Source organism: Echinops telfairi, unplaced genomic scaffold (genome assembly GCF_000313985.2).
Source record: "Echinops telfairi isolate 266 unplaced genomic scaffold, ASM31398v2 ScPeMD7_7458;HRSCAF=8496, whole genome shotgun sequence".
Classification (NCBI taxonomy): domain Eukaryota; kingdom Metazoa; phylum Chordata; class Mammalia; order Afrosoricida; family Tenrecidae; genus Echinops; species Echinops telfairi.
The window spans coordinates 12,659,144-12,675,453 of record NW_022111358.1 but is presented as its reverse complement, the minus strand read 5'-3'; the positions used below and the strand labels follow the sequence as shown (position 1 = coordinate 12,675,453).

The following is a 16,310-nucleotide window of genomic DNA, read 5'->3' as shown; positions in this document are numbered from 1 at the left end:
AAACATACAACTTTCCTCTAGTTCTTTAATGCTTCCTCCCCCCAACTATCATGATCCCAATTCTACCTTACAAATCCGGCTAGACTGGAGGATGTACACTGGTACAGATAGGAACTGGAAACACAGGGAATCTAGGACAGATGATCCCCTTAGGATCAGTGGTGAGAGTGGCAGTACTGGGAGGGTGGAGGGAAGGTGGGGTGGAAAGGGGGAACCGATCACAAGGATCTACTTATAACCCCCTCCCTGGGGGATGGACAACAGAAAAGTGGGTGAAAGGAGACGTTGGACAGTGTAAGACATGAAAAAATAATAATAATTTATAAATTATCAAGGGTTCATGAAGTGGGCGGATGGAAGGGGAAAATGAGCTAATACCAAGGGCTCAAGTAGAAAGCAAACATTTTGAGAATGATGAGGACAACAAATGTACAAATGTGCTTGACACAATGGATGTATGGATAAGAGTTGTATGATCCCCCAATAAAATTATTTTTTTTTAAATAGACGAAAAAGATGTGCTGGAAAACACAGCTTATACCCAAGTATATACGGTAAATACTTTTATTGGGGGCTCTTACATCTATTATCACAATCCATACATTCATCCAGTGTGTCAAGCACATTTGTACGTATTCTGCCATCATCATTCACAAAGCATTCTCTTCTCACTTGAGCCCCTGATATCAGCTCCCCATTTCTTCCCACTCCCTCCCCCATCTACCTTCCCTTGAGAGCCCTTGATGAATTATAGATTATTATTTTCACGTCTTACATTGTCCTCCATCGACCCTCACCCACTTTTCCCTTGTTTGTCCCCCTGGGAGTAAGTTATAGGTTGCTCCTTGTGATCGATTTCCCCTTTCTCCCCACACCCTCCCCTAATCCTCTTGGTATCTCTACTCTCCTTGTTGGCCCTGAAGGGTTTATCTATCCTGGATTGCCTGTGTTACAGGCTCTTATCTGTAGCAGTGTGCATGCTCTGGTCTAATCCAATTTGTAAGGTAGAATTGAGGTCATGATAGGTGGGGGGAAGGAAGCACCAAAGAGCTAGAGGAAAGTTGTGTGTTTCATTGGTCCTATACTGCACCCTGACTGGCTCATCTCTTCCCTATGACCCCTCTGTGAGGGGATATCCAATTGTCTACAGATGGGCACTGGGTCTCCACTCCATACCCCCCCCCCACCTCCTCTTCACATTGGGTATGATTTTGTTCTGGGTCTTATTTGCCTGATACCTGATCCCATTGACACCTCATGATCACACAGGCTAGTGTGCTTCTTGAATGTGGGCTTTGTTGCTTCTCATCCAGATGGCTGCTGTTTATCTTCAAGCTTTTAAGATGAAAGATGCTATATCTTTTGATAGCCAGGCACCATCAGCTTTGTTTACCACATTTTGCTTATGCATCCACTTTGTTGTTAGCAATTGTGTGAGGAAAGGAGAGTATCCCAAAATGCCGGATTGTTAGAACACTGTTCTTGTGTTCAGGGAGTACTTGAGTAGAGACCCAATGTCCAATCTACAACCTTAATTCTTTTTTTTTTTTTAATCAATTTATTGGGGCTCATACAATTCATCACAATACATAGATCAATTGTGTAAAGCACATCTATACATTTGTTGCCCTCATTATTCCCAAAATTCGCTTTCCTCTTGGGTTTCCGGAATCAGCTAATTTTCCTTTTTTCCCCTCCCCCTCCCTTTCTCCTCCCCCCTCCTTAATTCTTAATGTATAGATATGAGTACATAGTTCTGTTATCCTTTCATTATATATATACAGGCAGGTACATATGTGAATATATACATATGTAAATATATATGTACGTGTGTGTGTGTGTATGTGTGTATACACACACACACACACATATGTACCTGCCTGTATTTAGACCTCTATAAATGTCCTTTGCCTCCTGGTTCTTTCCTCTGTTTCCTTTTAAAATTTCCTCTTATCCCACCATGTTCAGCCTTCATTCGGTTTAGTAATTCCTCGCTGCTACATTGCACTTGATTAAACCCCACTAGGCATCCTATACCCTTCTCTCCATTGATTTTATTTGACTTGTTGTTCTCCTGTCCTCTAGTTCTTTAATGCTTCCTCCCCCACACTATCATGATCCCAATTCTACTTACAAATCCGGCTATACCAGAAGTTGTACACTGGTATAGATCAGAGCTAGAAACACAGGAAATCCAGGACAGATAAACTCCTCAGGACCAATAATGAGAGTAGTGGTACCAGAAGGGGAAGGGGAAGGTGGGGGCAGAAAGGGGAAACCGATCACAAGAATCTACATATAACCTCCTCCCTGGGGGACGGACAACAGAAGTTGGTGAAGGGAGACATCTGATAGTGTAAGACATGAAAAAATAATAATTTATAAATTACCAAGGGTTCATGAGGGAGGGACTGAAGGGATAAAAATGAGCTGAAACCAAGGGCTCAAATAGAAAGAAAATGTTTTGAGGATGATGATAGCAACAAATGTACAAATTTGCTTTACATAATGGATGGATGTATGGATACAAGCCCCCAATAAAATGGTTTTGAAAATTAAAAAATAATGTAGACTGTTAGAACAGTAGTGGAGAATCTGGCTGTGGACCCTAGAGGTAAAAGGAATCTGTATCATGTATTTTATTAATACATAGAAATTACTGTTAATCCACAAACAGGTTTTATCTCTGCCTTTCGTCCTTCCTGTCTCCCTCTAACTCTATAAGCTGTGTCCACAGAAAATATAGCCAATAAAATCAACATTCCTTACTAGCTTACTATAATTTGTGGGTGACTATAAAACCTACCTAGGAGAGATAACGGAGATAATGTTTAACTGGCTGTGAGAAAAGAGACACTGCCTTATTTGCTGCATCGCTCTTTAAAAAGTAGCCACTAAAAAAAAAAGCCACAAATTCCAGTGATTGGTATGGCATGCTTTCTTTCAGAGTGTGTCAGGTTTTCCCTTGGGTGTCTAGCTCATCAAAGTTGATGGGCGTTAGTATCTTGTCACTGAAGAATTTATGTTCAGGGGAAAAGAACATAACCGGTTACCTAAGGTCAAGCTAACTTCCTTCTCTAAAAAACTTTCCTGTAAGTTCCCCCTTTTAAGACATTCTTCAGAATGGATGGTGATGCAACCCTAGAACCTGCTTGCATGACCCACCGCAAGGCTGATCGTTTTCAGAAGCACTCGACAGCCTGTGACTCAGCATCGTCATGTGTTGGGGGGTCAGGGCGGAGTTAATCTCACCAGAAAAGCTTATTCCAAATTGGTTGTCCTTTCACCGGTTTGGTAAGGGAAATGAAGAAATTATCTCTAGCAAAGATCAATGGTGCTCTTCTGGAAGGGAGAACAGGGTGTCTGTGACCTTTGTCAGAGAGGGTTCAGTTAATTGTTGGACTTAAGAGGTTTCAAAAGGTTCATATTCCGGCAATCCTGTGACGGACATTCTGTTTTGTTTAGTTGATGTTTGTTCATATTAAGGGTGTATCTCGGTGGTGCTATGCCATTGGGGGTCACCTCTTGAAGTTGTGCTATTTTTCTGTATGAGGGTAAATTTAACTCATGATTGATGGGCCTATAGGGACAGAAAATAGAACAAGGGTTTGGGGGGTGAGGTATGGAAGTGGGGAAGACAGGGATGGGAGATAAAAGGGAGACAATGTTTAGGAGTCTGGAAAGGAAAAATATGTTTGGAGACTGATTATGGAAGCAATTGTACAATTCTCTTTGACGTATGGAAGCAACTTTACAATTCTGTTTGACATGATTGAACTATGAAATGATATGACATAAATGTTAACTACCAAGTAATAACAAATGTTTAAAAAGTTTAGATCCAGAAATGGGTTTGGGCTCACACTAAATCCTAGTTCCAACTTAAGAAACAATTAGTTCTTACATAGGGAACACAGAAGATACAGGTTCTAGAGCAAAATGTGGCGAAAAATTTAGATGATGCCCAGCTATCAGATAAAATAGCGTCGAGAGTCTAAAAGGCTTATCTCCAAACAAGCAGCCATCTAAGTGAGATATCAACTGATTTCACATGGAAGAAGCACACCATCATCAGTCACCAAAGAATTAGAATCCAGGAGAGGGATCAGTATCAGACCCTAAATTGTGAGACTCCAGTGTGCAGAAAACATGGCTGACAGTGGAAGCACAAGGTTCATTTGTAGAACTACATAGGAAATAAGCCTCTAGAGAATTCCCCCCTGTCTACACTTGAGGGATGGGAGGAATATGGTGCTTGGGGGGGATGAGTAGAGAAGATCAAAGGCGTAAATCTAAATTGATCAGTTAAAACTTTGTCAGCAGATATCCTTGCTATGATGCAGGCTGAACCTGATCTGGTTTCCAAAGGTTTCTGTATTTTTGGCTTGTATTGTTTGGTTTAGTGTTTGTTTGTTCATATTAGGGTATATCTCAGAGGTGTCATGTCATTGGAGGTCACCCTCTTGAAGTTGTAGTAGTATATACTCGAGTATAAGCCGACCCGAATATCAGGCAAGGCACTTACTTTACCACAATAACTACATTAAAAATGTGTTTACAAACTCTGCTTATACACCAGTATATATGGTACATGTTTTTCTGTTTCCTGGCATATGAAACCCAGGATAGATGAACCTATAGTGACAGCAAGTAGAATAAAGATTTCGGGGGGGTTACAGTTGGAGGGGCCGTGTAAAAGGGAGATGATGGGCAAGGAGTTCATGTAGAAAAATACTGTCTGGAAACTGATTGTGGTAGCAACTGTACAGTTCTACTGATGTGATTGAACTATGGAATATGATACATGTATCAAATCCCAAGAATAATAATTTTTTAACTAAGAAAATATTTTTTTAAAAGAAATTATAATTAGCACCATCATCAAAAGCAGTGTCACAAGGTGAGTTGAAGGAGTTAACAGTGATGGGAAAGTCACATTGGTTATGAGTGGGGCTGCACTGCCAATTTTTGAATTGGCAACAATAATTTTAAAAGTTCATAGAAAAATCTTCCAAGTCCATATTTCTAAGAACTTTTTGAAGCCTTATACAGTCCAAACTCTACCCTGGAGTGAAGTCCCCTGCCTCTAGTCGCCTGATGGCGTGCATCATCCTGATCCTGTGCCACTGTCTCATGTGTTAGAGCAGAAGAGTCCCAGCTGCCAGGCTCTGGCTTATTATTGTTACCTGGCAGCCAGCACTGGGGGAGGGTCGGATTGTTCCTGTTATGTTTTATTCTAGGTCCCTGCTCCTCTCGCTCTCCCCATTGCCGCCAGCCCTAACACACAGCCACCCACCCCCACTCGCACCCCGCACCCCCATTGTTGCTCCCTTCTGCTGTCTCTCCTTTACATTTACATCCTCTTGCTCCAAAGCCTCGCTCTCTTGTCATCTCAGATAAAAAGGCCCCATGAGGCAGGAGGCTGACAATGATGTACTTGGTGATTTGATAACTGTGTTATGTTGAGTCCCTGTGCAAATGAGTTGTATTCTGTAAGGATTAATGCTCTAGTGCGTTGTCCTCTCATGAGCTCTTCTCTACCCTGTCTCCTTTAATCCAAATCTGACATCTGTGTCTCGGTGATGTTATTTCTCCGAGCCTCTGTAGAGTCTGCAGCATGCTAATGATGCTCTGGCTCTCTGGTTACAGTTCACATGTTAGCCGGGGTAGGGCTTCAGGATTTCCAAAAAGATAAGCAATTCTTTCTTTGTTCTTGACTTTTTTACGTGGAAGCATTCAGAGATTTTTTAAAATCATTTTATTGGGGGGAGTCATACAACTCTTTATCACAATCCATACACACATCTATTGTGTCAAGCACATTTGTTGCCATCATCATTCTTAAAACATTTGCTTTCTACTTGAGCCCTTGGTATCAGCTCTTCATTTTTCCCCTCCCTCATGAACCCTTGATAATTTATAAATTATTATTATTTCATCATGTCTTAACACTATCCAACTTTTCGTTTCACCCACCTTTCTGTTGTCGGTTCCCCCTTTCTACTCCACCTTCCCTCCACCCTCCCAATACTGCCATTCTCACCACTGGCCCTGAAGGATTTATCTGTCCTGTGTTTCCAGTTCCTATCTGTACCAGTATACATCCTCTGGTCTATTTGAATTTGTAACGTATAATTGGGATCATGATAGTAGGCGGGGGTGGGGGTGGGGGGGGTGATTTAAGAACTAGTGGAAAACAAAATAATAATTTATAAATTATCAAGGGTTCATGGGGGAGGGCAAAACGGGGAGGGAGGGGGAAAAATGAGGAGCTGATACCAAGGGCTCAAGTAGAAAGCAAATATTTTGAGAATGATGAGGGAAACAAATGTACAAAAGTGCTTGACACAATGTATGTATGTGTGGATTGTGGTAAGAGTTGTACAAGCCCCCAGTAAAATGATTTAATTTAAAAAAAAAGAACTAGAGGAAAGTTTTATGTTTCATTGTTGCTACACTGCACCCGGACTGGCTCATCTCCTCCCTGCGACCCTTCTGTAAGGATATGTCCAGTTCCCTCCAGATGGTTGGGTCCCCACTCTGCATTCTCCCCCTCATTCACAATGATTTGATTTTTGTTCTTTGATGCCTGATACCTGATCCCATTGACACCTTGCGATCACACAGGCTGGTGTGCTTTCTTCCATGTGGGCTTTGTTGCTTCTCAGCTACATGGCCGCTTGTTTACCTTCAAGCCTTTAAGACCCCAGATGCTATATCTTTTGATAGCCAGACATCATCAGCTTTCTTCACATTTGCTTATGCACCCATTTGTCTTCAGCCATTGTGTGGGGAAGGTGAGCATCATGGAATGCCAGTTTAATAGAACAAAGTGTTCTTGCACTGAGGGAGTACTTGAGTGGAGGCCCAATGTCCATCTGCTACCATAATACTAAACCTATAAATATATGCACAAAGATCTATTTTCCCATCATCATATATAAATATAGTTACATATGTACTTGCCTATATATATATCTCTATAAATGCCCTTTGCTTCCTAGTTCTTTCCTCTATTTCCTTTTACTTTCTTCTTTTTACTTTCTTATCATGCTCAGCCTTCATTTAGGTTTCGTACTTCCTTGCTCTGTTCCCCTTGCTGTTCTGTTGCACACCCTTAGTGTTTTGCCTCGGTGTGGTGGGGTCAGATTGGGTGCAATTACCACACTGTGTCTCCAGTGTTGTCCCCTGTAGGGCTATGGGTCAGTGAGGGTTTTGTTTTTCTTTTTTTTTTGGGGGGGGGGGGTGGGTGTTGTTGTTTTTCTTTTAAGAAAAACTGTGGTCCTATAAATAGACTTTTCATCTAAGATCTTAAATTGATTTAATATTTGTGAATAAATGTGTGGATGCTATTCAAAGTCAAAGACTGTGTGGGTGTGGGTGTGAGAGAGAGAGAGAACTCATCGCTCTTGAATTGATTTCTACTCATAATGACCTTTATAGGACAAGTAGAACTTCCCCTCAAGGTTTCTGAGACTGTCGCTCTTTATGAAAGTAGAAAGCCTCATCTTTCTCCTGTGAAGTGGCTGGTGGTTTCCAGCTGCTGCCCTTCTGTTTAGCAGCTGCTGTGTAACCACTACACTGCCAGGGCTCCCTTCTTCTGGTGAAGAGTATGATAAAGGTGAATAAGAGGTTGAAACATAACGATGTGCCCATTTCAAGTGTGTCCCTGCGCCCCGCCTACAGGTCATGGATGAGCATGAGAGTGTGGAGCAGAGTCGGCGAGCCCAAGCCGAACCCATCAACCTGGACAGCTGTCTCCGTGCCTTCACCAGTGAGGAGGAGCTGGGGGAGAACGAGATGTACTACTGCTCCAAGTGTAAGACCCACTGCTTGGCAACCAAGAAACTGGATCTCTGGAGACTTCCCCCTATTCTGGTATGGTATGGTCCACTTCTGATAGAGCAGGAATCTGGCATAAAGCAATGAAGCATCCAACCAATGGGAGCTTTTGTTATTTTTAGAATAAGACCCACCTGGCAGGACTGTTTAAGACCATTTTTCTATACAAAATTGTTGTGTTGGACACAGAGATGAATTGTTCTACGGATATTTGATAGTTCCTGTTTCTAAAGAGATTATATCCCAGAAGAGTGAAATTCTGTAGACCAAATAATTAATTCAGCACAATATGTGAGAAGTGGCGCAGTCTGGTGAATTTCAATTTCAGGAGAGATTGAAAGGCTTTCTCCCCACTCCTTTCCCCTCTCACCCCCACCAGTAGGCGCTTTTGATAGGATTTAAGAGACAGCAACTGAGCCTACATTCCACTTGGTCCCATGGCCCTTGGCACACTCAGAAATGAAGTGTGTGCACATGCACACAAGGGCAATTCACTTCACTTCTGCCTTCTCCTGCTGCTTGTCAAGAGAGTTTGTGTTAATAAATCTTCCTGTTCTGAGAGGCCCAGATAAGAAATTTGGTTATTCTACCCTATCATTTGACTTTACGTGTCCCATTCTGTTCTCCTGCCCTTCATCCTCACAGCTTACTGCCACTTGAGCATGTCTTCATCCTACTGGGAATGTGGACTTTTCATTCCTTACGCAAGTTTCTAGGGATGTCCTTCATACCCACATATGAATTCTGCCCTCATACTAGCCATCTTCAAGGAGGCCTGCTTGAGATATCGCTTCATTCGTTTAATTAGGTGTGAGGGCATCATATCAGATGTAATACTACTATAAGGTGTAAGGTATAATTAGCATACAGTTAAATGCATAGATTTTAAATGATCAATTTGATGAGTACTAAACATATACCTACCACTCAAAACATAAAATGTATTCATTTATAAAAATCATGTTTTAAAGAATGAGTAAATGTTATACATTGTTGAACATTCAAATATATTAAGCTTATTTTTTAAAATATGAATGTAGGAGGGGCTTTCCAAAGCTTATGGAGAATTCCATTTTCTTTCATTTCCATTTCCATATACTTTTTAAAACCCTTTCATATCTTGCAACCCTTTAACACTGATTTTTTTTACTTTTTCTCCAGATTATTCACCTTAAACGATTTCAATTTGTGAATGGCCGGTGGATAAAATCCCAGAAAATTGTTAAATTTCCTCGTGAATCTTTTGACCCTAGTGCTTTTTTGGTACCAAGGGACCCAGCTCTCTGTCACCGGAAACCACTCACACCCCAGGGGGACGATCTCTCTGACCCACGGGTTCCAGTGGGAGAGGTGAAGAAAGTCGAAGGCCAGAACTGCTCCTCCTCAGCTGGGGATGAAGATATGTCCTTGAGCAAGAGCCCGTCCTCACTCAGTGCAAACATCATCAGGAGCCCGAAAGGTGAGGAGGGAATATGCCAGTGGGGGAGCGGGGGCCATATAGTTTCTCTGTCTTTGACTCTTGCTTAATGGAGTTTGACAGTGCTTAATAAATTGTGGTCATAGTTTTGTCTAATAATTTGACCCCCTAAAAGGAGTGTTTATTTATAAAGCTCCATAATGTATTAATAATAATGTTTTTAAGGGAGGGGGGAGCGGGGAGGGAGGGGAAAAATGAGGACCTAATGCCGGGGGTTTAAGTGAAGAGCAAATGTTTTGAGAATGATGAGGGCAGTGAATGTACAAATGCGCTTTACACAATTGATGTGTGTATGGATTGTGATAAGAGTTGTATGAGCCCCTAATAAAATGATCAAAGAAATAAAAATTAAAAAATAATGTTTTTAATAGAATCTGACATGAATTAGCCTTCTGCTACTTTCTAAGTCTGAGGTACTTTTATATTTTTAGGGCATTGCAGTCTCTAGGGGCTTGGCCGTGAGGGACACAAGAATGTAATTTACTGGCTACCGAGTGAGAACTAAGGAGCAGCCTGTCTGCATTTCCCCATCCTTACTTTTGTGTGTGCACTTAGGGCATTGGTTCCAAGTGAGCATGTGGTGATGAGTTTGTCTTGTGACATTTAGATTTATGAATCTTCTCTCCCTTTACAGGTTCGCCTTCTTCATCACGAAAAAGTGGAACCAGCTGCCCCTCCAGCAAAACTAGTAGCCCTAACAGCAGCCCCCGGACTTTGGGGAGGAGCAAAGGGAGGCTCCGGCTGCCCCAGATTGGCAGCAAAAACAAACTGTCAAGCAGCAAGGAGAACTTGGACACCAGCAAGGAAAACGGGCCCGGGCAGGTTTGTGAGCTGACCGATACCTTGAGCCGAGGGCACATGCTGGGGGGCAGCCAGCCCGAACTGGCCACCCCTCAGGACCATGAGGTAGCGTTGGCCAATGGATTCCTTTATGAGCATGAGGCTTGTGGCAACGGCTGCAGCAATGGTCAGCTTGACAACCACAGTGAGGAAGACAGCACTGATGACCAAAGAGAAGCTGTTCATGTTAAACCCATTTATAATCTATATGCAATCTCGGTAAGTGGTTTCTTGTTGGCTTTCCAAGTGGTTTGTGCTTTTCAGTAGCTTGTTCGTTTTCCATCATTCATTCAGCAAGCATTTATTCAGTGTCTGTGTCATGTCTAGACAGTGAACTTGGTGCTAGCTAATGTTAACAGAAGATACCGTAGTCGCCTGGGTAGACTCCAAGGAGAGTGGTGAGTGAATGGTCATGTGAGCAGGCAGAGTTCCCCTGGAGTGGAGCCACGGTCATAGGAAGGACAGGCGCTCACGTGGAGTCAGAGGAGGAGCACATGAATCTAGCGAGGAGACCCAGAGGAACAGCCTCCAGGGCTCCGTTCTGAAGGCACCAGTCAGCGAAGGGATGAGAGATGGACATGGGCCCAGACGGAGGTAACAGCATGGTTTTTCTGGAAGTACAAAAATGCAGAACAATTTCAAGCAGAGACCCTAAGTTCTTTGTAACTGGAGTCACAAGTTCAAGTCACTCATATGAGGGAGCTTCCAAAAAGTCCATGGTAAAATTCCATTATCTTTTTAATTTCCTTTTTCCCCACACTTTTTGAACCCATCTATACTGGTGTGTTCCTCGGGACACAAAGGTTAACATGCTCAGTTCTGCTAAGCAGGTTCATGAGCCTTCAAGCCCACTCAGAGGTGCTTAGGAAGGAAAGGCCTGATGATCTATGTCTGGAAAATCATCCTTTACAAACCCTAGGTGACACATAGGGGAGTTGGAAGTAACAGCTAACTTTATTTTTTTTAACAGTATCTTTTTTAAAAAAATCTTTTTATTGGGGGTCATACAACTCTTCATCACAATCCTTACATATATCCATTGTGTCAAGCACATGTGTACATATGTTGCTATCATCATTCTCAAAACATTTGCTTTCTACTGGAGCCCTTGGTGTGAGCTCCTCATTTTTTTACCTCCCTCCCCGACCCCACCCATGAACCCTTGATAATTTATAAATTATTATTATTTTGTCATGTCTTACACTGTCTGATGTCTCCCTTCACCCACTTTTCTGTTGTCCAACAGGAACTTTTTTTAAGGAGTTTTTTTTATTTCTAAAAAGTAATTATTATTTTAAAATGGTTACTCACCTACACAAGATTTGGAGTTTCTGGCTGTTGAATTTTGTTTGTTTATAGATGGTTCCAAAGAGATCACCACTTCAGTGACCTGTATTTCCCTGCTAAGGTGCTTGTGCTGTGGCCGGGTCATGGTGTGGGGTATTGCTGACATCCTGCCCTTTCTCCTCTCTTGTAGTGCCACTCAGGAATTCTGGGTGGGGGCCATTATGTCACTTATGCCAAAAACCCCAACAGCAAGTGGTACTGCTACAACGACAGCAGTTGTAAGGTACGTCTTCTCACTCGTGGAATGCCGTTTAGGAGCCGTCATGTCAGCAGACCTAGGGGGGATGGCGGTAGGAGGGCCCAATGGGGTATTACTTGAAATAAAGGACTTTTTCCTAAATAGGAAATTTTTTTGTTGTTGTTGTCGTTGTTGTTGTTACTATCAAGCTATAGATGACGTTAATATTAAAGGAACAACCATATATGTGCAGTAGGAGATGAAACTAATGAATAGTGAGGAAAAGAAATTTATTAATGAGGAAAAGTTGCTATCTTGTGAACTTTGGGGATTTTATAAGAGTGTTTGGGTGGTTTTTGTTTTGGGGGTTTTTTTTGGTCATTTGTTTGCTATGTCTGTGGAGAAAGACGAGCCTTTCTACTCCCATACAGTACAATCTTGAGTTACCAACAGGGCAGTTCTACCTTGCTGTGAGTTGGAATCGATTCAATGGCAGTGAGTTGTGGAGTTAAGCACTAAAATGTTGTACGGATTGAAGCAGCAGCTTCCATAGCTAGCAAGGATGGCTAGGATTAAGAATCCACGTGATGACAGCTTCTGTGTTCAAGACTGTTCTTGCCCTTCAGGAACTTCACCCCGATGAAATTGACACCGACTCTGCCTACATTCTTTTCTACGAGCAGCGGAGGACAGACTACGCACAATTTCTGCCAGAGATCGATGGCAAAAAGATGGCAGACACCAGCAGCATGGACGAAGACTTCGAGTCCGATTACAGAAAGTACTGTGTGCTGCAGTAAGGCCCTGACTGGCTGCAAGGCGGGCTGCTGGCGAAGGGAAAGGGTTCCCTGCAGCTGACCTTCGGCAAAGGTGTCGCTGAGACGCAAACTAAATGTAGTTATTTTATCCTGTGACCCTGAAGCACAAAATAAAAATCCTAATTACAATAGCATTTCACATAACAATAATACTACCCTTGTTCTGAGCTGTCTCCCACAAGCTCTCTGGTAGAGAACTCTCAGGCAGAGCCCACCATTAGCCTGTAAGCAAAAGGGTTTGGCAGCAGCCACCTGGGACCAAATAAGAACTTCACTGTGCTTGTCCGGATTCGAACAAACATGTAGCGAGTACAGCGTTTGCCAGTAAGCCTAATGAGATCCTAAGGATTTCCTTGGAGTCAAAGAAAAACAAAACAACAACAACAACAAAATTGTAGTGTTGTCTGGGGACGACATGATATGCTACCTCCTTTTCCCCGAAGTTTTATTCCATTCTATTGACAAGACAAGGAAAGCAAGACCATGAAGATGTGCAACGATTCTTATGGTGTGGACACAGATTTTTAGACTTACTTTTCAGACCTTTCCCCCACTCTTTGTCATGCTTTTTGTTTTTGACGTCCTGTTGGACACACCCTGTAAGTCAGGAAGGGCAGGACTCTAGAAGGGATGGGTCCCCCCTCTGGCCGCCGCCTTGCTTGGGAGACCCTGTAGAAAGGAAAAGCATCCTGGGAAACCCTCTCAGGCAGGATACTTAGCGTGTCCTCAAATGTGCTTCCCCAACCCCTTAGTGTGGCATCATTTGTCCCATCTTCATCATCTTCATCCACATGCACGCGTTGCACAAGGAGCTGAGCTGAAAACCTGCCGCAGAGCCAGCTTCTGGTTCGCAGTCAGTGGTGGCTTTTTGTTTGTTGAGGTGTTTTTGCACTTTATCGAAAGGAGAGAATACTCATAAAAATTTGTTCTAATTTGATGGCTCTAAATTAACTCTAATTTGATGGCTCTAAATTAACTCAGAGTAGTTTCCCCTTTCTTTACACTTAAAAACAAAACATATCCCAAACATTGATTTTATTCATAGATATTTTTGATGAAATTGGTGGATATAGGAAAAAAACTTTACTTCTATTTTGCTTAAGTGCCCTTTTTTTTTGTTTTGTTGATTTCCCAGTTAATTGCTTACTTTTATTTTCCTTTCATTATTCAAGACTGGAACAAAGATAAAAATGTTATTTATTTAAGCCTTTTTTTGTTTTTTAACTTTTGTTAACATATTTCAATAGTGTAGTGTACCATTTTGTGTTTTGTTTGGTTGGTCCTTGGTATTTGTTGGGGCCCTGGAAGTGAGTAGTCTCATTGATTGCTAGATTGCACTAATCTTCCTCCTTCAGAGGTAGTCGGTACCAGTGTCACTAAGCCTTTGTGTTCTGACATCTGACATCAGGGGCTCTTCAGCTCTCCGAGGGTCCGGAGAGATGGTCGGAAATGGCTACTTCAGGTCAAAACCCTTTTCAGAGGAAGGAGTGGTTTAATGTGACCAAGTCACCAAAATCAAGACTTCAGTGTTTGGGAGATTTTCAATATACAAAATCTGTCCATTCTTACATGGTCAAGTCATGTTTTATTTAAGCAGGTAGCACAATCTACTAATGTTGTTTGATCTGTGTATGTTATATTGGTTGTAATTTTTTTTCATTCATGAATTAGCAGAAATTTTATTAAATTAACTATTAACTACATTCACCTTGTAAATTACTGTATAAAACTTGACAATGCACTGACTTTAGAAAGATGTTAATGTACATAAATAGAGTGTAAATAAAAGTGTTGATGTACCGAAATATGAACTGTATAAAAAAGTATTGGTAATTGTATATGGAGTGTTCCTGTTTATCTGTAACTATTATCCAAACAAATTAAATACTGTGGATGCTTCTTTGCCCTCTGTTTTCTCCCTCCACAAGTAAACATGAAAGTCAAACTCGTCTGCCTTTCTCTGTGAATCCCGGGCTAACCCTCCAACTTGAACAAGGCCTGTCTGCCTTTCAGAGTCCACACTCCATCACCGAGGGTGGCACAAGTTGATTTGATTTAAACCCAACTCAGATCCCTGTAAGGCAGTGGTTCTCAACCTTCCTCAGGCCACAATCCTCTAATACAGTTCCTCATTTTGTGGTGACCCCCCTCCAACCATAAAATTATTTTCGTTGCTACTTCACTGTCATTTTGCTACTGTTGTGAATCGGGCGAACCCTGTGAAAGGATCTTGTGACTCAGGTGACCCCTGTGAAAGGATCGTTGGTCCCCCAAAGGGGTCGCAACCCACAGGTTGAGAACCGCTGCTGTAAGGGACTGGTTTGGAAAGCATTCAGGTAGAGGAAGCAGGAGGAGGGAGGTGGTACATGGAGACTTAGAGAAGAGGTCCTACAATTGTTTTTGTTTTTCATTTATTTAATTTTTGTTGTTGAGAATATAAACAGCAAAAACATAGCAGTGCAGCTTGTTCTACATCTGAAAGTCATGACACTGGTTATGTTCTTTGAGTTGTAAGCCATTCTCCCTATCCTTGTCTGAGTTATTCTTCCTTCCCCAAGTTCCATCAACTCACTGCCCCTACATTTCCTAGGCAGCATTCAACTTGCGATTGTTGGTTTGATCCCACCACATAGATGTTATAAAGGTCAAGACACAGTTTTTTTACTAGTCAAACTATTGTTTGTTTTTTATTCAAAAATCATTTTATTGGGGACTCTTACAGCTCTTAAAACAATCCATACATCAATTGTATCAAGCAAATTTGTGCATATGTTGCCATCATTATTTTCTAAACATTTACTCTCTAACCCTCATGATCCCTTGATAAATTATAAACTATTATCTTCATATCTTACACCGACTGCTCTGTCCCTTCCCCCATAGTTTCTGTTGTTCATCCCCCTGGTGGGGGTGGGGTGGGGGGAGGAGGCATGTGCCAATCATTTCCATCCATTCGTTCCCCCTTCCTCCCCGCCTCTCCCTACCATCCTGGTATCGCTACTCCCTTTCCTGTTCCTGGATTTCATGAGAATTTGAAATTCTGTTCTGCTTTTTTTCCCTTTTGATCAGGACTCTTCTATAGAATCGCTGATCCAAATGCTCAGCAATGATCACTGGCCACCATCCAGCTCTGCTGGTCTGGCAAGGGCGGCCTCCCACAGAGGCCGTCAGCCCCGAGTTCTATGCATACCTGTCAGTTCCAACTGTCAGACACTCTAGATCCTCCTCCTGTTCCTGAATTGTCTTCCTCAGTTGCTCCAAAGAGACTAGCTGTGTGACTTGGATGGCCCTTCCACAGGCAATATGCAGCAGAGGTACTAAACAAGCACTTATTAGATCAGTTGGGATGAAACCAAACCATGTCCTAAACCTCCAAACCAAGGGAAATCCCATGAGGTAAGGCTGGGGGGGTGGGGGTCGTCCTTGTAAGTATATCACAACTAACTGGTCCTACAATATTTTCTGATTAAGAGAGTTTAAAAGGCCTTCCTTGGTTTCATGCTTTGACATGACCTTGGGTACCTAATAAGAAACCTGGGTGTCACCAGTTTTCTCTCCAGGAGGGAGCCAAGGAGGCAGCTGGTGTGTTGTGAAAAGACCAAGGTTTAGAGGGGTGGGTCCTTCACCCTCAGCCCCTGTTGGTGTATCTACAAAGTTGTAATCCCCACCTCTTAGCTTGTACGTCGGAGCCCTAGGCTTTTCTGGGTTATTCTTACCCAATTACCATAAACTCACTGCTCCCTATATTTCCTAGCTAACATTAAATTGCTGTTGTCAGTTCAATCCCATATAGATCTTAGAACAAAGG

At 42.3% G+C, this 16,310-nt stretch overlaps 1 protein-coding gene across 2 annotated transcripts in view; it reads left to right on the top strand.

The window, feature by feature from the left end:
• Nucleotides 1–14,401, top strand: part of USP32 (ubiquitin specific peptidase 32) — a 207,356-nt gene extending 192,955 nt beyond the window's left edge. For both annotated transcript variants that reach the window (XM_004706988.3, XM_045299563.1), the window contains exons 30-34: nucleotides 7,687–7,878; nucleotides 9,004–9,301; nucleotides 9,954–10,378; nucleotides 11,637–11,729; nucleotides 12,311–14,401. In XM_004706988.3, the coding sequence (XP_004707045.1) occupies nucleotides 7,687–7,878; nucleotides 9,004–9,301; nucleotides 9,954–10,378; nucleotides 11,637–11,729; nucleotides 12,311–12,484 (1,182 nt within the window). In that variant the 3' untranslated portion in view covers nucleotides 12,485–14,401. The remainder of the gene's footprint in view (nucleotides 1–7,686; nucleotides 7,879–9,003; nucleotides 9,302–9,953; nucleotides 10,379–11,636; nucleotides 11,730–12,310) is intronic.
• The last annotated feature ends 1,909 nt before the right edge of the window (nucleotides 14,402–16,310 follow it).